Source organism: Thalassophryne amazonica, chromosome 16, assembly GCF_902500255.1.
Source record: "Thalassophryne amazonica chromosome 16, fThaAma1.1, whole genome shotgun sequence".
Lineage (NCBI taxonomy): Eukaryota > Metazoa > Chordata > Actinopteri > Batrachoidiformes > Batrachoididae > Thalassophryne > Thalassophryne amazonica.
Window position 1 is genome coordinate 39,119,397 of NC_047118.1, and position 21,666 is coordinate 39,141,062.

Genomic DNA, 21,666 nt, shown 5'->3' on the forward strand with positions numbered 1-21,666 from the left:
TCTGACAGAAGCTCTTGCCTTTCCCTGGAATATTTCTCACAATACATGAGGAAATGATACTACACTGTCTCCATCCAAATAAATAAATACAAAACGATCCCCACTGCAAAAAAAGAAAAGAAAAATACATAACCGAAACGGCTTATAAATAAAAATTATGTGTTAACTGACAACATCAAATCTCTTAAAATAAAATAGACACTATTCCTACATTATTTTCCATTTAAAACCATTATTTCACGTGTTTTCTTTATGACAAAACTATCCCCACTGCTTCTATTTTAAATAATACAAATATTTGTAATTATATATCAGCATGGTGGCTAAGTAGTTAGTCCGCTTGTTTCCACAGCAGAAGGTACCAGGTTCAAGACCCCCTGCCCTGCCTCCATGTAATGTGTAGCTTTGCCAGTGTCAGGGCATCCGGTGTAAAACTTGTGCCTAATCAACTACTGATCTGCTATGACAACTTCAAGAGGGGAAAACGGAAGCCAAAAGGACTTAAAGAGATAATCGTAATTTTACAGTATTTAGCCTACATTCATTATCATCTGTATTTATACCTGCAACATTTGTATTAACTTACAGATTTTGTGTATGTTATGCACTGCAGACTACCAGCTCTGGATATTCAGGTTCAAATAAGAACCTCTGTCCTGTACTGTGCTTATACTTGAAAACCAAAACAACCCATGAAACCAATATTTGCAAAAGGATATTTACATACATATTCGAAATACATTTTGCTTAGTGTACATGTTGGATTTTTTTTATCCCCTATTTGTAACATTTAAATATTTAAAATAAGCATAACTTACTGTATTTTAGTGTAATTGCTTTACAGTTTATAATGTTACAGTTCACTTAGATGCTGAATTGTAGTTAAAACATTTGAATCCCAAAGACCTTAGTGTGGGACTGACTTGAAGTTGAGTCAAAAAAGAAAACCTGGTTGGCCCATCTTTCACCTCTCACCCACACTGGTGCAGTGACTATAATGTGGCTATCATAGTGAATAATATACTGTAAAATATGCAAAACTGGATAAATAATAGCTATCGCTAGACAGACATGAAAGAAAACCACAGACGTGTGCAAATGCTAAATGTTTAATTGGATCATTTCAGACTTCTCACCTCTCTGTTTTCTTGCCAAGAATACAAAGAAAGCAACAAAGGAATTTACAAAATAACACACTAAAATAGCTTGAACACAAAACTGCACCCCCACCCCCCAAATGTCACCAAGATAGCACAGAAAAATAACCCCCCCCCCCCAAAAAAAAAAAAAAAAAATTGCATGAAATTTAACTGAAATTACATTTGCATTTCTTTCCTGCCCTGATTCATGTACACATAGATTTTGACTGAAACCTCTTTTTATAATGATGATGTGCTCGTGTTGCTCAAGACTGGCTAAAAAAAAACAAAAACAAAACACACGTCAAAGTTAGAAAAATACAACCCACTAAACTGGCCTATAAGGGGAACCTCCTAGAAGTCAAACTATGTTCTAGTAATGGGCTGTAGCACAACATTTACTCCATGTACACTAAAGATAAACTGTTCGTTAAAAATCCAATACATATTTATCCAGATAATACTGTACTTTGCATTAATGGGTACCAGCTTTGCCTGGGAAAGTAACCTGTGTGGGACTGGCATCCCATCCAGGGGGTCAGACTCGCATCTGCGTTATGCGCCAAATTCAGGCATAAGCATCAATGAGATCCAGGGTGTATGTAGTATGTATTTCTATTTCTAACCATAACTTCAAACATCAGCTGCTGTGGTCAAAAATGATACTTAACAGAAATCAGTGTTTTTTTTTTTGTTTGGTTTTTTTTTTGGGGGGGGGGGGGGTAAAAATCAGCATTCTAATTTATTTCTTACAGAGGACTATTTCTGATAACTGTAAGGAATAGCCTATGTTCTTAGACTGTGTGCTCATTTCTGTACTGTCTAAATTTCTATTTATACCCACTTTCTGCACAAACACACAATTATGAAAAAAGGTCCAGCCAACTTAACAGAACACAGGTGTGCTTTTGGGTGGAGCAGCTTTATTTTGGGGTAAATAATACAAGATAGAAAAAGCTCGACACATTCAATGAGACGTCATTGAAATAATGGGGGGGATAGGATGATATCAGCATCATGTATAAGCTTACATTTTCAGTCTGGCACACTTCATTAAAACACTTCCCCTCAAATCAGCCCCACTCAAGACTACAGGACTAACAATAACACAAAACCTCAAACAGGATGTTTATCATTATTTGGACAGTTAGTCATGTATCAAATGAGTATAAATCAGTTTCATACACAAGAAGGTGGGTTGTCAGATTGATAACCACAGTTTGTGTGCCAACACTAAGAATGCAGTAATATGGTAGTGAAATTACAATGAGTGTTTACACTGGACTTGTGCTAAATCTTGATACGAAAAGCAGTAGCCTGTGAGCTGGGGGGTTCAGCAGTGGTGGTGGTGGTGGAGGACTGTGTAGTGGACTTGAACAAAGCTTTCAGAATGGTCTGGGGGTCCACCTCTGGAGTGGGCTGAGATGAGGCTCGCTGACCAGTGGGACGAGACAGGGAAGCGGGCAGACCATCTTTCTTTCCGCCACTGCCTGCGCCTGGAGTGTCACTGAGCCTCCTGTTAGTCCATAGAGGGGAAAAAAGGGGTTTCAACATTTCCTTAACATGCCAGAGTACTTATGTAACTGTACATGCACATTTAATAAACAACAACAAAAACTTCTGGTCATGTTGCTTAATTCACATCCTCAGACTTTAGTACACAAACAAGCCCCAATTTTCTTCCCCAATGCAGAGCTTTCAACAGGTCCCTTGACAGCAGCCCAAGACTGTCACCCTAACTGACAGACTGTTCCAGGGCCTGTGCACATGAGCTGCCACACATTTGATCCTCTATGCCATTCTGCAGTGAAGAACCCCTCAGCACCACACTAGTCACCCCCCACCCCCAAGACAAAATTATTGATGCGATCTGGTGGTTTCTTCTTTAACAGGGATGATGACCTATATGGCTGTGCCCCTCCCCCTTCATAACATGTGCAGTCCTCTGTGGAAAGGGAACAGCAGAGTTTCTCCTGTGGAATGCAGAAACATAAACAAACCAACCCTTTTAGAGCATCAGCCTCTACAAAGGTTTGTGTGATGGCTGGAATGCCAATGCTGCCACCAACTCTGCAAGCTGGAGGACCACCTATAAGTCCTGGATGCAGTTTAATGTTGTGATCAGGACAAATCCGACTACATTAGACCGCGAGAATGAAAAAACCTGGACTGTAAGGCACCAAATAATTTTTAGCTAATGTGTAAACACTGGATTGCAAATACACACAACAACAAAGTATGAAACCAGTTATTTGCAGATAAAAATATCTGAAATAAAGCCCTGCACGATTACTTACAACAGAATGGGCTGATCAGAAGTGATGACATTTCCCTGAATATGAAGGTTACACTTCATGGGCTGGCCTAAGAGAGAACGAGGAGAAAAAGAAAAATATTTCAAAACAAAAGATTAACAGAAACAGTCCTGCTAATTGCTGATTACACTGGAAACAAGTGTTAGCATTTTCAGGTATTACCCACGATTCAAGAGAGTACATTTATATACTATTTTGTCTGTTTATTTTGTATATGACATCGGTCCTACCGTCAATTGAAATAAATTAAATTAAACTTGTGGCCTGAGTGATCCTGTGTAAATCTACTAGGGCTCTCTAACCAGGTTGTGTTTTTTGCACCTGATCAGACGCATTTCATATAGAGTGTCAGTCCATGGTATATGTTTGTCACTAACAGCTCTGCCATGCACAAAAAAAAAAAAAAAAAAAAAAAAAAACCCTCCAAAAACATTAAATCTAAGCTGCTTCTTAAGGCTTATATTCATTTATTTATTTAAGTAAGATTTTTTTACATCTCTTATCAATTCCACTTAGTGCAGAACTATAGTAGTAAAAATAGGAAACTCAGTGTAATGGTGACTGAATGACATTTTAGCTGTTGAAAATAAATTCATAATTATTGCTGTATGTTAAAAAAAAAGTGTCTGGCTATGCACCTGTGTAATGTCCCTGTAAACAGGAGTTAAACGTAGGAGGATGAGTAAAAACTAAATGTTGAGAATCGCGGCCTGATTGGGTGGGAAGATGGCCAACTGCATATAGGAAAGGGGGGGTAGATAAAAATACTCCCGGGTTCATCAGAACGGCAACGGCATTATGCAAATATAAACTTTATGGAACGCTCGCTTAGCAGTGTCTGGCTAATGTTCTTTATTGTTTCATTATTTTTAGTGTTTATTACTCTTACTTTCATATGTGTAAGCTCAAATTCTGTCTTTGTGAACGACCATGAAAATTTCAGGAAGATGGTCCCACAGCTGAAATTTTTTTTTTGGTAAATGAGGTGGGCAGTGACGTTTGTGGAGAAAGCCGCACAAGTTTATCCAATTTTGGAGAAGTGCAACTACAAAGAATCAGAGAGAAAATGATGGCGGGTGCAAATGGCAGACAGCTGCGTTCATGATCTCAACAGGAGAGCTGTGATGTGGACAGAATTTGACCGCACAGACAAATGAAAGTCTCTAGCAACACAATGTGACGGTGGCTATCGGATGTTTACTGAACGTCATGTAGAACTCGTAGAACTTGAAAGTATTAAAGGGTACAATAACTTTGTTTACATACGGAGCCATGTGAAACCGGTGTAGCGCCAGGCAGCAGAATGATATTCTACATAGCTGCTGTGTGCTAATATAGGCGGAGTAAAATCAGTGGGATGCGGGTGTGTTTCAGGGTATGAATTTATTACTACTTTGTTCGTGCTTATCCAATCTTAATTAGATGTACTTCATGTTTCTTTGTTTAAGAACAGCCAAAAACAAGAAATGGTATTTGCTGAAAAACATGAAATACATCTCACCGCTTAAGTTTTGTTCTTGTTGTCGGACATAAAACATAATCATATAACCACTACAGGGAAGCCTCACAAAAGTAAACCACAGCACTTACTGCCAAAAAATAAATGAATAAAAAAGAAAGAACTATAATGTCACCGTAAATGCAAAAATAAGCCAAAAGCATGTTTCATTACCTCAGTGCTAGCTTTCTTTTTTCAAACCAAGGGTTACAAAGGAGGCAGAGCCGGAAATGCATTTACCCGCAAACCTTGTAAAATTCAAGCAAAAATAAGACAAGCAGTAGATAACTATCTATATGTGGTTGGCCGAATTGCCACCCATCAGAAACAGAGGAGCTGTGTGTTTGAAGCAATGTCAAATGAGCATTTGAAACTCTCACCACAGCAGCTCTGAGTGCTGCCTGTTTTATCGCATTGCACTTATCAAACGGAGGGAGAGTGACACACCCTGCTGATCCCTGTGAATAAAAAAGCCTTGTTGCATATTTAAAGAGAGTATTAAACTGCTTTTAAAATGTGCACCATGGCTCTGTCAGGAAGCAGCAGCCAGGAGTCTGGTTGAAGCACAGACAGAGCTTCTAAAGCAAACTAGAGCACCAAGGGCCCTGTGGGTTATCGGTTCAATTAAATCCCAAGGCCAAATGGCCTCAAAAACAGGCCTGTGATACCAGAGATGATTCATAAAATAAGGATCACAGGTGAAACCAAGATCAAAGCCAGAGAAAACAACAACAAATATGAAAGCAATTGTCCACATCCACACTCAGTTATGGCATCAATAGACTTCCTAAAAAATTATCCTTTGTCATATTTTCAATGTTCAATGTTGCAGAAAACAGACACTTGTTGCCCCTGATGATGCCATTCCCGGCATCAAGCAGCAGTTGGGTGACATGGGCTCGTCAGTTAAGACAAGTCTGCGGAATCTCTGAGTCATGTTTGATGAAGTAATGTCTCTTTCTGAGCATTGTAATAAATTAATTAGAAATTGTTTTTTTCACTGGCGGAATATCGCCAAGCTGCGACTTGTGGTATCTTGCCATGAGCTGGAGACAATTATCCACGCCTTTATCTCCTCACGATTGGACTACTGTAACAGCCTGTTTACCTGCCTTAGTAGAAAAGACCTTAACCGGCTACAGTATGTCCAAAACTCTGCTGCGAGGCTGTTGACTAGTATAAATAGGAGAGCTCATATTATCCCTGTCCTAAAGTCTCTCCATTGGCTCCCAGTTGAGTCTAGACTCACTTTCAAAATGTTGGTCCTGACGTTCTGAGCCCTTCATGGTCAGGCTCCCGGATATATTAAAGATCTGATTCAGCCTTATACCTCTGCCAGTAGTCTCAGGTCTTCAGGTCAGAACCTGCTGATGGTTCCAAGAACCTGCTTTAAAACCCGAGGTGACAGATCTTTTAAAGCCACAGCTCCTCATCTCTGGAACAAATTGCCACTTTTCCTGCGTTCCCTGGAATGTGCTGAGACTTTTAAGAAGCATTTAAAGACTCTTCTCTTTAATAAGGCTTTTCAGAACTGACCAACTGTTAACCTTGTCCTTTGTTTTATGTATGTTTTATTTTTTATGGTATTTTAACCTGTGAAGCGCTTTGTGACCTATGTCTGTGAAAGGCGCTATATAAATAAAATTTACTTACTTACTTACATACGATCGTGTATAACAAAGTCATTGGACACACTGGGGGGGGAATATGTTCATTGACAGAATGTTCGTAAAACTGAAAAGGCTCCTGTTCGGTTAAAATGCTCTTGTAGGTTACTGGTGAAAACTTGACACAAACAAATCTATGCATTTCACCTATGGGTGGGGGCAATGTCATTGTACGGCCACGTCAAATTAAGAGAAAAATTATTTGATAGTGTTTGAGAAAACTGCCCTAAGATGCTCAAAATGGCTATTTTTGGCGAAAAAATTGGCACCATTTCTAAACAAATTAATCGATACAAATAATTTTGGGACAGGAACAATGTTAATGACAAGTATTGTATCCTTGTTAAATTAAAAGAAAAATTACCAGACAGTTTTTGAAAAAAATTGGGTCCAAATACCCACGTTGGCTGTTTTTGGCATAAAATAGCCGCCATTTCCAAACGAACAAATCTATGACTATAATTTTTTGACGTGAAGTATGTCAACAACCCATATTACGCCCTTGACAAATTAGAAAAAAATTAACAGACTGTTTTTGAGAACATTGCTTTTAAGTGCTCAAAATGGCTATTTCTGGCAAAAATAAATGGAATTCATTTCCAAAGAAAGGAATCTACGAATATGATTTTTAGACAGAAACAATGTAAATGACCCATAATATGCCCTTGCAAAATTAAAAAAAGAGTTAGTTTTTGAGATATTGTAATAAACAACGACGAATACTATGCCAGACGCCGCACGATGACATAAGGTTAGCAGCCTATAAGTCGGTAACACAAAAAGACAAAAAAAAAAAAAAGTTTCATCAGGTTTAATTAAAACAATACTGATCAATCAAAAAAAAAAAATGCCTTGATTGGGCAGATAACGATCAGATCCAATAAGACTGGGACATCACAAATTCACCATTACCTGAAATAAAAGAAACGCAATTTTTTTTATTATTATTATTATTAAGCAAACTTTGAGAAGTGCCCCACCCAGCAAAGAAAGTCATCACTGAATAATGTAGTGAGTGACCTGAATCAAAACCACAACCCAGAACTCATTTCACATAGCACAGTACAATGTGTGAGCTTGTCATGAGCTCTTACCATCCAGGCAACGATTATTGTACTTCCTGTAAGCACTGACAGCATCCTCTTTACGGACAAACACCACTTCAGCCACGCCCACCTTCACCAGCCGAGCACGTTTCAAAGCACCACAGACGCAGAACAGCTCCTAAGGACAAAGTCATACAAACCAAATGACTCATTGCCGGTAGAAGAGCATATGCTTATGACCTGAATCTTCATAGCAGAAACACAAGGACGTGAGCAAACGGAGACTATTACTCACTACGATGTCTTCCTCTGTGACACGGGGGTGCAGGTTGTTCACTGTAATTTTTGTCCCCTCCAATGGACTGAAAGCCGGCTATAAAATTGTAACACCATCACAAAAATCAAACATCTCCACTAAAACCACTGTGCATAAAAAAACTAAGGATAAATAAGAGACAATCAGCCCAAAAAGCAGAAGAGCAACTTGAACCCAACTTCAATACAATTCTACAAGCACACAGTAAATGCATGATTAAAACTTGATTTTTAAACTTACTTGTTATTTCAATTTAGAAATCAGCTAATAAGCAAATTTCAGTAACACTTCCAATAATGGCTATTTTAAAAACATACATCAACATTAAATGAAGTCCTGATTATTGTGCTTAAAAGTACTGAGAGTAAACATAAGGGTTTGCAAAACCAATCAATTACTTCTTGACTGGTTTCGCCCACTGAACCTTTACAAATATAGCATTAATTAAAAAACCGTACCTCATTGACCAATTCAAAATAAAGGCAAAAATTTACTATAAAAGAGGAAAGTAGTGCATATTGAACTGAAAATCCACACGGCTCACCTGAGGGGGATTAGGAGGTGGGGCTGTGCTCATTTCTGCCGTGCTTTGCTGCAGAGTCCTGGAGACTGGCTGTAAGGCTCCGACTGCAGGCCGAGAGGCAGCCATGCTGGTGTTTGGCCTGGTGGGGGCCACAGGGACAGAAGAACGTGGGGCTGTGTAAGCATCATTCTTAACCACCTTGGTGATTGGGGCCGACATTGAGAAAGGCGAGCCCCCCATACCAGACTGTAACAAATAAAGGAATGGAAATTAGGAATTTAATTTTGTGATGGCAGACAGACATGGCACTGCTGAAACATTTATGTCTGTGTTGAGTCCTACAGTAATATCAAATAATCCCAACATCAAGAAGCTCAGTCTTACCCGTGTTTGCAGAACATTGTTCGTAGTAGTGATCTTCATTTGTTTACTGAGGGTGCCATCATGTTCATCCAAGTCAGGCTAATAGATAAAATAGTCAATTTAGCACAAAACTTTCAAATTTTATGACCTTTTAGAAAATGAAAAGGACATTTTATGCTCTGATGTCCAAAATATTTTCCTCTACACCACAACTACTCAAAATTAGACATGTTAAATATGCTGAGGGGCAATAGTGTTACCTGTGTTGATGCATGTAATCCACTTGACATACCTAACGGATGTTGCTGTAAAAAGAAGTGTTATAAATCAGAGCACAGTCAGTCACATTTCTTAATGCTACCCACCCCACCATGATTTTTAAATAATTTTTATTGCATTAAATCATTTATCCAGACAAAACTCCATACTGTTAATGAAGACATTGCCACTGACATACTAATTACAGATTAAACATCTTTAAAACTCACCTGGATGGTTTTGGTTATTTTAAATGGTGCAGCAGCAGCAGTCTGTGTCCCCGCAATGCTCCTCTTGAGGCTCAAACGATCACGAGCGTCCATTACTCTGTTAATGTTACTCAGCTGTGCCGTTGTGCTGCCCCTCACATTCAGTCCTTGCACATTGGGGGTAAACTGTCTCATGTTCACACTAGAAAGACTACTGTTTTTGTTGTTAACTTGTATCTGGGGTACAACTGTCTGGTTCTGTAACTGCTGAGTAACAACTGTCTTCAGTGAGGTCTGTGAAGGGACATTAAACTGGATCTGCCCCTGTTTACGTGAGTTGATCATCTGACGTGCATCCTGCACCACTCCTCCTGCTCCTCCTCTGCCACGTATTTTAAAGCGAGCATCTTTCTGGACCAGTTTTTCTCTTGCATCTTTCATTTGAAAACCTGAGGGAAGAGAGAAAGAATAATGACAACTTCATTGGAATTAATTCCCCAAACTTTCGTTACAGGAAACCCCAAAGAAAGAAAAAAATTGTGTTCCTGCAAGTGTACTGAGCCCAGAGTTTACCACAAACTAGAACTGACACCGGCATGCTGTCCTCGCAAGGAATTCAATTAAAACACATATTGCTTCAGCTGACTGCTGCACCAGCGCATTGCAATACTGGCAAATATCATGCCATGCAGGAAATCACCCCACAGGACGCCCCCACGTTTTGTCAGTTATTACGCTTTTTTCACCATAATTAAAGATTTCTTTGTCTACATCATCTACTTTCTCTTTTTTTAAAATACGTTTATCTCCTTGTTGATTTTAGGCATTTTACGCTCATATGATAGGACAGCGATGGGAGTGCAGTGGTAAGGTTTCCGTCTGTTAATCAGAGCTTTTGTAAATTGCAGGTTGGAATCCCGCAGGTGGCATGTATTTTTTATTTCTCCATAGCAGCACACGATGTGGTTCCACACTTACCAGCTGGTTTTTTATGTTTTACTTTTTCCACAGCAGCTGTGCGATGTGGTTCCACATGCTCCAGATGCTTGCAGACAGACATGGCATTGCTGAAACATTTATTTCTGTGTTGAGTCCTACAGTAATATCAAATAATCCCATCATTAAGAAGCTCAGTCTTACCCGTGTTTGCAGAATATTGTTCGTAGTAGTGATCTTCATTTGTTTACTGGGGGTGCCATCATGTTCATCCAAGTCAGGCTAATAGATAAAATAATCAATTTAGCACAATTTAGTCCTCGCACGGAAGTCAATTAAAACACATATTGCTTCAGCTGACTGCTGCACCAGCGCATCGCAACGCTGCAAATATCGTGCCATGCAGGAAATCACCCCACGAGACGCACCCACATTTTGTCAGTTATTACGCTTTTTTCACCATAAGTAAAGATTTCTTGGTCTACATCGTCTACTTTCTTTTTTAAAATACATTTATCTCCTTGTTAATTTTAGGCATTTTACACTCATATGATAGGACAGCGATGGGAGTGCAGTGGTAAGGTTTCCGTCTGTTAATCAGAGCTTTTGTAAATTGCAGGTTGGAATCCCGCGGGTGGCATGTATTTTTTATTTTTTGTTTCTCCATAGCACGATGTGGTTCCACACGTACAAGCTTTTTTTTTATGTTTTACTTCTTCCACAGCAGCTGTGCGATGTGGTTCCACATGCTCCAGATGCTTGCACTGTGTTTGCGTACAAAACCCGTCGCTGGTGTGTCATGCACGCCTGTGAGACTGTGCGTCATGACAGCAGGTAGAATGTTTCATGGTTCCCCATTTCGTGTTTGGTTTGTGGATTTTCTTCTGGTTTCTGCGTCTTTCGTGCTATGTGTGAAGGGGCCCTAACCAAAAATTATTTTTTTACTTATACAGCAACTACATGAACGTCCATACTGCATATGCCCCTAATATACTGTCGTCCATTGTGCAGGAAAAGGACAGAGCTTCAGCACATGACGAGTTCATCAGACACCTCAATTTTGAAGGAGAGCAATCTGAGATTTCTGATGTCCGCCAATCCGGATCTGGATAATCTCCAAAATTCAATGGAGTCTTCCTTGCCCTAATATCTATCAGTGGTGCAAATCTGGTGAGAATCCATGAACAAGTGTTTGCTTTTTCTTTTTTTTTTACGTAATCCTTCAAAGCCTATATAAAGTGAAATTTTCATCCAGAATCTGGATCACCTCCAAAATTGAGTGGCGTGTTCCATGGCTTAATATCTATCTGTGGTGAAAATTTAGTCAAAATCCATGAAGTAGTTTTAATTTAATCCTGCTAACAGACTGAGAAATAAATGCAGATTTTATTACATCCTTGGCAGACGTAATAAAGAATTCCTCGTCTGTTAATATTCAAATGGAAGTATATAACTGAGGATTAAAAACTAAAAGTACTGATGAAAGTTCTTTTTATCTGCAGAGCAACACAACTGAGGCCACGTGTAACAGTCATGTAATTTTCTGTAGCAATATAAAATACCAAACAGTCTTTATTGAAATATCCAGCATAAATCTCCAGTGCAATATTAACAAAACTGTTGGGGAGTTGATGGACAAAACATTGAAACAGAGGAATCAAGACCACAGGATCCTTGGTTCAAATCCGTCACTCAGGGGAGGAAAAATAAATTAATCAGTAAGAACCCTTGGGGAAGGTCCTTAATCCCCAAATTGTTCCCGGTGTGCAGCACAGAGCCTTAAATACTTAAATGGCAGTACAATGACAGTGTGTGTGAGTGAATGGATGAATGTGAGACATAATTGTAAAGCACCTTCTCTTTACTGCTCTGTTTCAGATGGAAAACTGCTACAGATATACAGTCCATTTAATTGTTCTTACCTGTCCCTCCTCCAAGCCGTTGCCTGATATCACTGACCCCTATCTTCTGTCGAGCATCAAAGCCCCTCACTGCCGTCACTGCCGTTCCTGCAGCCCGTCCAAACGTAGGCCTAGGGGGGAAATAATCAGAAAGGAAAACATTAACAGGAGATTATCAGATGTGCTCCAAATCAGACAGCAAATGAGTCGAAGGAATGATTTTAAGTGCCTAATTTTCTTTCCAGCCTAGCACCCAAGGTAACTTTTATCATTATTGTAGACACTAGAAGAAGAAAACACCCTGATGTTCTATTAAGTTTTTTACTTTGTACTTTTCAATGACACTGCATAGCAAACTGTTCATACAGCTGAAAAAACAAAACAGGGGTTCTCTTACATTCGCAGACACTTGTACAAACAACTGCAACTGTAGGTGGTGCCACATACCTGTGAGATGAGTGTGCCCCTCAGGACAATATGAATATATTGACATGCTCATAAAGTAGCTCCTGTTGTCCCTCCACAATTTTGATTTCAGCAATGGTCCTACATTATTCTATTTTCACTGCCAAACTGCATTAGGAGAGATATTAATTTAATACAAAAAGCAACAGAATCACACCACATCGTGCACTTTATTACTTCAGCCTTTCTCCACCTGAGACCAGACTCTTTTCATCACAATACACCATCGCTTGAGCAATGTCGACTTCAAGAGTGGCAAACGGTGGAAATGAACCCTTCTACCTTCTGCTTTACTTTTGTAAAAGCCATTTGTGTAGCCCGGGGTGATACAACAAACACCCCAATTGCTTGCCTTCTGTTTGTGTAGCAAAGTTTTGCTTGCCATGTGGAATCTCGCCTGCATTCATCCCCAGCAGAGGAGATTCCAACCAGTGACGTCAACCGGAAGTGCCCTCCACTGACGATTTACATGTGAATTTAGCGGCAAATTTGATTTAAATAATATTATCTACACTGCGCTCATTCTACAAGTGTATGAATAACAATTTTTTACAAAGGAATGCACAAACAAATTCTCAAAAAGCATTTCTGTTCAACTTTAAGCTTCTGGTTTTAAGCAGAGCAATGTTTCCAGACTGGGCGATTTTGAATTTTACATTGCAGACCAAAGGCGGCTTTAGAATAGCCTTTGGACTGGAAATAATAAGATGTATCTGGCAACATTCCCGTGTTACATGATCTCTTGTTAGCGGTCTCTACCGCTGTCAAATAAAAGCCTAAATTAGCTGAGTTGCCTGCACAACACACTCACCAAACTGTATTTGATCAAAGTAATATTTGCGATTAATATCTCTGATGTTGTTACTTTAATACTTAAGATTTAAGGAAATAAATAAGAGCCACTTTCCTTAAACATTGTGCCTGTTAATGTCATTAGTAAGCAACAATTAATGCCTACTAGCACTAAGACTTAACAACCCAGTTTTGAAGACTATTGTCTAATTGTCATTATCATCAGTCACGCACCCAATTCTTCAGATTTTAAATCCAGACACCCTCTTAAGCAGAGGTCTCAAACTGAATCCAGAAAGTGCCAAAAGGGTGCAGGTTTTCTTTGCAACCACCCATTCCACCAGGTGATTTCACTGATTAGCATCACTCTGAGTAGAAGGAATCATTTAATCAGTGAAATAACCCACTCTTAAGCATGTCCACACCAAGTAAGACCTGGCCAAATGTGGCCCACAAATTAGCTGCCCACATTCATGCATGACACAACAGATTTTCCACTGCCATTAATAAAATATTTCTGGCCTGGTGGGGGATCTCATTGGTCTGGCACCCACCTGTAGGGGAAACACTGAAACTTGTGTTCATGAAAAAAAAAAAAAAAAATACACAAAAGTAACTTTATACCATTTCTTTCTTGCCTCAATTCTTAGCATTATGAGTAAGATTGGCAAGCCCACGAGCCCACCATAAGTGCAGTAGTCACACAAAAGTGCTAACAGTAACAATAACTGCAACCCCTGGCAAAAATTATGGAATCACCAGCCTCGGAGGATGTTCATTCAGTTGTTTAATTTTGTAGAAAAAAAAAGCAGATCACAGACATGACACAAAGCTAAAGTCATTTCAAATGGCAACTTTCTGGCTTTAAGAAACACTATAAGAAATCAGGAAAAAAAAATTGTGGCAGTCAGTAACGGTTACTTTTTTAGACCAAGCAGAGGGAAAAAAATATGGAATCACTCAATTCTGAGGAAAAAATTATGGAATCATGAAAAACAAAAGAGCGCTCCAACACATCACTAGTATTTTGTTGCACCACCTCTGGCTTTTATAACAGCTTGCAGTCTCTGAGGCATGGACTTAATGAGTGACAAACAGTACTCTTCATCAATCTGGCTCCAACTTTCTCTGATTGCTGTTAGCAGATCAGCTTTGCAGGTTGGAGCCTTGTCATGGACCATTTTCTTCAACTTCCACCAAAGATTTTCAATTGGATTAAGATCCGGACTATTTGCAGGCCATGACATTGACCCTATCTATTCTTTCTGCAAGGAATGTTTTCACAGTTTTTGCTCTATGGCAAGATGCATTATCATCTTGAAAAATGATTTCATCATCCCCAAACATCCTTTCAATTGATGGGATAAGAAAAGTGTCCAAAATATCAACGTACACTTGTGCATTTATTGATGATGTAATGACAGTCATCTCCCCAGTGCCTTTACCTGACATGCAGCTCCATATCATCAATGACTGTGGAAATTTACATGTTCTCTTCCGGCAGTCATCTTTATAAATCTCATTGGAACGGCACCAAACAAAAGTTCCAGCATCATCACCTTGCCCAATGCAGATTCGAGATTCATCACTGAATATGACTTTCATCCAGTCATCCACAGTCCACGATTGCTTTTCCTTAGCCCACTGTAACCTTGTTTTTTCTGTTTAGGTGTTAATGATGGCTTTCGTTTAGCTTTTCTGTATGTAAATCCCATTTCCTTTAGGCAGTTTCTTACAGTTCGGTCACAGACGTTGACTCCAGTTTCCTCCCATTCGTTCCTCATTTGTTTTGTTGTGCATTTTCGATTTTTGAGACACATTGCTTTAAGTTTTCTGTCTTGACGCTTTGATGTCTTCCTTGGTCTACCAGTATGTTTGCCTTTAACAACCTTCCCATGTTGTTTGTATTTGGTCCAGAGTTTAGACATAGCTGACTGAACAACCAACATCTTTTGCAACATTGCATGAACTACTCTTTTAAGAGTTTGATAATCCTCTTTGTTTCAATTGACATCTCTCGTGTTGGAGCCATGATTCATGTCAGTCCACTTGGTGCAACAGCTCTCCAAGGTGTGATCACTCCTTTTTAGATGCAGACTAACGAGCAGATCTGATTTGATACAGGTGTTAGTTTTGGGGATGAAAATTTACAGGGTGATTCCATAATTTTTTCCTCAGAATTGAGTGAGTCCATATTTTTTTCCCTCTGCTTGGTCTAAAAAAGTAACTGTTACTGACTGCCAAAATTTTTTTTCCTGATTTCTTATAGTGTTTCTTAAAGCCAGAAAGTTGCCATTTTAAATGACTTTAGTTTTGTGTCATGTCTGTGATCTGCTTTCTTTCTACAAAATTAAACAACTGGATGAACATCCTCCGAGGCCAGTGATTCCATAATTATAGCCAGGGGTTGTACTGTTTTCTGTTTTTATAGCATTTTGAACTAAAACACATGCATGTCTTTGCAAGTGTAGGACCTGGAATGTCTGTCTAACTTAAGCAAGGCTGTGTATGTGTACTATTACTGTAACCTACATTACAACAGATGTCAATGTTAACAGCTGTGGGTCAGATATACCATCTCTCCAAACTCAACCATCTATTTCACTTTACAGCAGCCATTTGAGATCAGCATAAGGTTGCAAAATTAGGATAGATAGCATCAAATCACAAAATTGCTGTTTGGAGGTATAAAAAGAACATTATGTATTCAGTTGCTGCAGGGGGCAAAATCTGACTAGTAATTTCCAACTAATTTGAATAGGCGCTCCATGATGGAACTAGGATGGTCTTTTCCTCATAGCAAAAAGGTCATGGGATCGATTCCCACCTGTGGTCTTTTTGTGTGGAGTTCTCCCCGTGTTTGCGTGGGCTTCCTCCGGGTGTTATGGTTGGCAAAAGCTATGTACACCACTGTCATGTAAATTAAGATTAATGAGGTTTTAGCTGAACATAATATTCTTGATAAATTCCAGTCTGGGTTCCGCCACTTGCACTCTACAGAAACTGCCCTTCTCAGAGTTTCAAATGATATTTTAATGCGCAGAGATGCAGGGGAATATTCTGTGCTTGTCCTTTTGGATCTCTCTGCAGCTTTTGACACGGTGGATCATGGAGTCTTAGTTGAGAGACTAAGGACTTGGGTGGGCATTTCTGGGTCTGCTCTGGACTGGTTTTTGTCTTATCTTTCACACAGGACTTTCGCTGTTGCTGCTGGTAAATTTATGTCCTCCTCTGCCATGCTATCCTGTGGTGTGCCTCAGGGTTCTGTTCTGGGACCTATATTGTTTGCTCTATATTTGCTGCCACTTGGTCATGTCTTGAGTAGTTTTAAAGATGTCTCCTACCACTGTTATGAGGATGACATCCAGCTGTACATCTCATTCACTCCTCAAACGGTCTCTAGGGTATCTGCTCTTCAGAACTGTGTTGAGGTTATTGGTGACTGGATGGCGGCCAACTATTTGTCCTTAAATATAGCAAAGACTGAGGTCCTTGTTTGTGCCCCTGACGAGTTTGTTCCCACTGTGGTTGGGAATCTTGGTTCTCTGGCCCCTTTTGTTCGCTCAGCAGTGAGGAACTTGGGTGTTACGTTCGATCACTCCCTCAATTTTGACGTGTATGTTACCCGCCTGGCACAGTCTTGTTTTTTCCATTTGCGCAATATTGCCCGTCTGCGCAGCATTGTGTCTCGGGCGGAGATGGAGATGATCATTCATGCATTTGTGTCATCACGTTTGGATTACTGTAACTCTCTATTTTTTAGCCTTAGCAAGTCCTCTTTGGACCGCTTACAAATGGTTCAGAATGCGGCTACGAGGCTGCTGACGAGGTCATCAAAGAGGTCACATATAACCCCAATCCTTTCCTCCTTGCACTGGCTCCCCATCCATTTCAGACTCCAATTTAAAATTCTAGTACTGACTTTTAGAGCTCTGCATGGTCAAATGCCATCTCATATCACCGAGCTATTACATCCATATGTGACAAGTAGGTCTCTGAGGTCTTCGGACCTGGGCCTATTGGTTGTGCCTAGGACAAAACTGAAGACCAGGGGAGACTGTGCTTTCGAGGTGGTGGCACCTAAAATGTGGAATGCATTGCCTTTGGACCTACGCTCCGTGGACTCTGTTGAAACATTTAAAGTGAAGCTAAAGACCCTTTTGTATAGGCTGGCTTTTACCTAGTTTTTATGGTTTTATGTTTCTGCTGTTTTTAATTTCTCTGTTCTTATGTGAAGCACTTTGTGATTTCTATCTTGAAAGGTGCTATATAAAGAAACCTTACTTACTTACTAAATGCAAGATGGCTTCCTCTACTCTTCCCAGGTCAAACTCGAAAAGCCTTCTGATAAAGTCAGACTTCACTGCTACATATCTGAGCCAAACTAGCAATATTTTGAAGTTTCCTACCACATAAACTGTCCACACCATCCCAAAATGCAATATGGCTGCCTCGGGTAGTGCACACTGCGCAATACGGATGAGTAATATACACCAGGTGGTGCAAATTACGCATTTGTATCGGGCAGTATGGTGTATATAGCCAGTCCGGTTACGGTTTCCTCCAACATTTAAAGACATGCAGGTTACTTGAACTGGAGACTTTATAATTGCCTAGGTCTCCCTTACAAAATAGCACTGGTTAAATAAAGGCTAAAACTAAATTAAATAAATAAAAAAAACTGATATTGAATACACAAAAGCACAATTTCTCAAGTGCAGCAGACAAAAAGATAAGAACTACGCTTCATCGAATCAAAATGTTAACCTAACTAAACTTATCATAATGCGAATGACATTTTGCTGTAAAACAAAATTTTGATCGATTGGTTCAGGCAATGAAATTGCAAGATCAAACATGCACAAAACTTACTTCCATTGTCGTCCGTAAAAAAAAAATAAAGACAAAAGGACTAATAGGACAACTGCCGACATTGGCAAACGCAAATACAGACGCATAACAACAAACTGAACATTGAACCAGAGAAGAAGCCTTCAGACAAAAACACTACAAAAATTAAGCTAAAAAATGAACGCGGCGTTTCCGGGTTTTGCTAAACTTCGTTTTCGAAAAGTGTGTTCAATTAAAAATAACAAGAGCAACTTGAAAAGGGGTGAGTAGACTAACATTTCACGGTACTTTCTCTACAGCCGACGAAGACACGTAAAGGCCTGTAGCTAACACTTGCTAGCAGGCTAATGTTAGCATTGCTGCGGATAGCACGAAGCCAGGCAACTGCAAATACTTCACATTTATCGCTGTACTTTCAGGAAAATGACTACAAGTCACCACGTACATAAGGAATACATATACCCAAGTAACATAATGGGCGTAATACCTTTTAATCACAGTTTTGGTGCCAATACCGCGTTGCCGTATCACCTCGTCCAAAGAAACGTCTGCCATTTTCTCAGACTACCTCAGTGCGCATGCGTGCAGAACAACTTCTAGCTACTACGACTCCCCAGTCATACCAAAAGACATAATAGCACGTGGGCAACATGATCGAACTGCATACTTTTGCCTAATATAGGTTCGAGAAACCATGCTCATGTTACAACTACAGCTCCAGTATATGAATGAGCACGCTCCTTTTACAACATTCAACATTTGTAATCGACTTTTTGCAAATGATATCCTGTAGTCTTACCCATAAGCCACTGCGCCTCTGTGTCACTTGACGTGCTCTGTTTAGAACGGTTTAAAATGGATTTTCAATTGATAATCAGTCAATTAACTATTTCCAATGCATGCTCTTATTGTATGGTGCTAAATCGGTAGATATTAACCGATAAGGGTAACTCGCTCTCAGTACCATAACAGTAAACAGCTAGACGCTGTCTCTTGAATGATCGTGAGGCGGAGCGATGTTATGCCTTAAACTGATGAGTAAGGAAAATAACGACGCGGGGTGACGCCCGTGTCCTCGTTTATATTGCGAGAAGAATTTTTGAAAGGGTACAGGTCTGCCTGCTGAGGTGACTCACCTACTTTGTGAGATGCCTCGTAGAACAAGGATCTGCCCTCCCCCCTGTTTTGTCAAGTAATAACTATCGATATGGTTGATGTTGTGCTGAAACACGTGTTTACAGACATAAACGACTTAAAATTATGCTACAGCTGGCTGACACCCCATACCAGAAGTAACATTCTTGATTGTTATTTTTGAAATATTTTGCCATTATATTGTGATGCAAGCAAAACAAGCACTCCGTGATCCTGGTGTGAATTCTCATTTCACAATTTAAAAAAAAAAAAAAATGGTTATATTAGTGAAAAATAACCAACGTGTAAAATAAAACACAAATGGGGTTCTGAATTATTATACAAATAACGAATGTTTATGAGTTCAATTGTATGGATATTTCATGATTGTGGAACATTTTGACATTGGAACAAATTGAACATTTGTGTGTTCCACACACACACACACACACACACACACACACACACACACACACACACACACACACACACACACACACACACACACACACACACACACACACACACACACACACAAACAAATCCACTACGCCATATTCATTACATTGAAAGAATGAAAAACATTAATTATTTATTTTATATAACAGCTAAAATAGATCCTTGTCATTTGATATTTAGTAATTTAATATGTATATGTCGCAGACCAGACAAGCGAAGCTCTTCAGCATGTCACCATGTCCTTCAGACTTTTTTTTTTTTTTTGAGTAAATGCTTCGGTGGAGCATGAACATGTCTAAAACCTTTCAGCTTCGCCCCCCAGACCGCCGTTTTAAGCATTTTTCTCTTTTTTTTTTGCCTACAATATGGCCAAATTATCATATCTCAATGTTGTCATATCAATATGACATACGATGTGACTATGATTTCACACAGTGCAGCAACAATAAAAAATTAAACATTCTTAAACAAAACAGTATAATACCACACTCATTTTGCACTCATCATAAGCTTAGGATACAGTGCCCTCCAAAAGTACTGGAACACTTGGTATTTCACACATATTATGTTAGAAAGATTAAAAAAGAAAATAAGATTATAAAATCAAACCTCTTGTGCCTTGTGATAGAATCACTACGATCACCGCTCCAAGATGGCGGCCGCATTTCTTGCGCCTCAGCAACTAATGCGTTGTCTACGCATTAGTATAAACCAGCAATGGCAGCATATTTGGAATACTGAAAACAAGGGAAGACACCTTCACCCACTATTGTTTCAACAATAGAGCAGGGTAATATATCACCACTGGGTGTCTCAGGACACGATGATTGTGAAGTTGGCAAGGCTTAGGCTGGCTCACTGTGGGTTAAACAGTGGGCTGTATGTGCAAGGGAAACATCAGTTGCTGTCATTTTTGCAGCGTCTCTGTATCTGTTCTTCATGTGTTCTTACAATGCCCTTTGTATGCAGACGATAGAAGGGTCATGTTTAGTGGATTGACAGATTTGGGTTATAGTACCTTTTCCTTGAGGACAATACTAGGGCGTGGAGCTTCCCCAAAGGAGAGAGCGAATTTGGTGGTCAGTTTTTTTGTGTGTGTGTGTGTGTGTTTTTTTTTTTTTTTGTGGCTTATATCGGAAAATACTCGTATAGGAGTGCTGTCTCTATCTCAATAAAGTTTAATAGGTGTTATATGTCTTATGACCTGAGGGGGGCAGCAATGCACTGAACGTGCCTAGCCTATCCAAGAAGAAGAAGGACGCGGCGTCTCCCCCCCCCCCCATCTTTTTTTTTTTTTACATTTTTTTTTTTTTTTTATTGATTGAAACGTTGCACAACACATACAGTGCATTTACATAACTGAACAAAAATTTGCCAGGGGGTAACAATAATCAAAATAAAATAAAATAAAATGACAAATTAGGTACAGTTCATACAGTGTGTCCATGCTGATAATGTTTTTACAGCCTTTGTATTTGTACAAGGTTCAGTACTGTTCATATAAATCTCAGATTCCTTATAAAAGATAGAGAATATGTTTTTGAGAATGTGTTTTTTTGAGAATTTACATTTGTGTCTGTAAAACTTTGCCATAATAATGAGTAGATTAATAATATAAACTTCATTTTCTATTGTATTGTCTTTTGCCAAAAAAAAAAAAAACGAAAATAATATGTTCATTAACCATTCTATAGTTTTAATAGAAGTGGGTTGTTATGAAATGGGTAATGTCCTTCCAAAAGTTCTTGGTAAATGAGTAATGCCAAAAAACATGCGTTGCAGTTTCTGGGAGAG

General features: G+C 39.3%; 1 protein-coding gene and 1 non-coding gene across 2 annotated transcripts; one reads left to right on the forward strand and one right to left on the reverse strand.

Moving 5' to 3' along the window:
- Positions 1-2,048: 2,048 nt before the first annotated feature.
- poldip3 (polymerase (DNA-directed), delta interacting protein 3) lies at positions 2,049-18,903 on the reverse strand. Its single transcript, XM_034190214.1, has 10 exons — positions 18,767-18,903; positions 12,193-12,302; positions 9,356-9,783; positions 9,128-9,172; positions 8,889-8,966; positions 8,526-8,750; positions 7,961-8,038; positions 7,714-7,843; positions 3,437-3,503; positions 2,049-2,655 (listed from the first exon to the last, which is right to left on the reverse strand). Exons 1-10 carry the CDS (start codon positions 18,832-18,834, stop codon positions 2,430-2,432), a joined length of 1,455 nt encoding a protein of 484 aa, XP_034046105.1. The 5' UTR covers positions 18,835-18,903; the 3' UTR covers positions 2,049-2,429.
- Positions 18,904-19,300: 397 nt separating this feature from the next.
- LOC117528816 lies at positions 19,301-19,454 on the forward strand. Its single transcript, XR_004565876.1, has one exon. It is a non-coding gene; the product is annotated as a U12 minor spliceosomal RNA (small nuclear RNA).
- Positions 19,455-21,666: the final 2,212 nt, after the last annotated feature.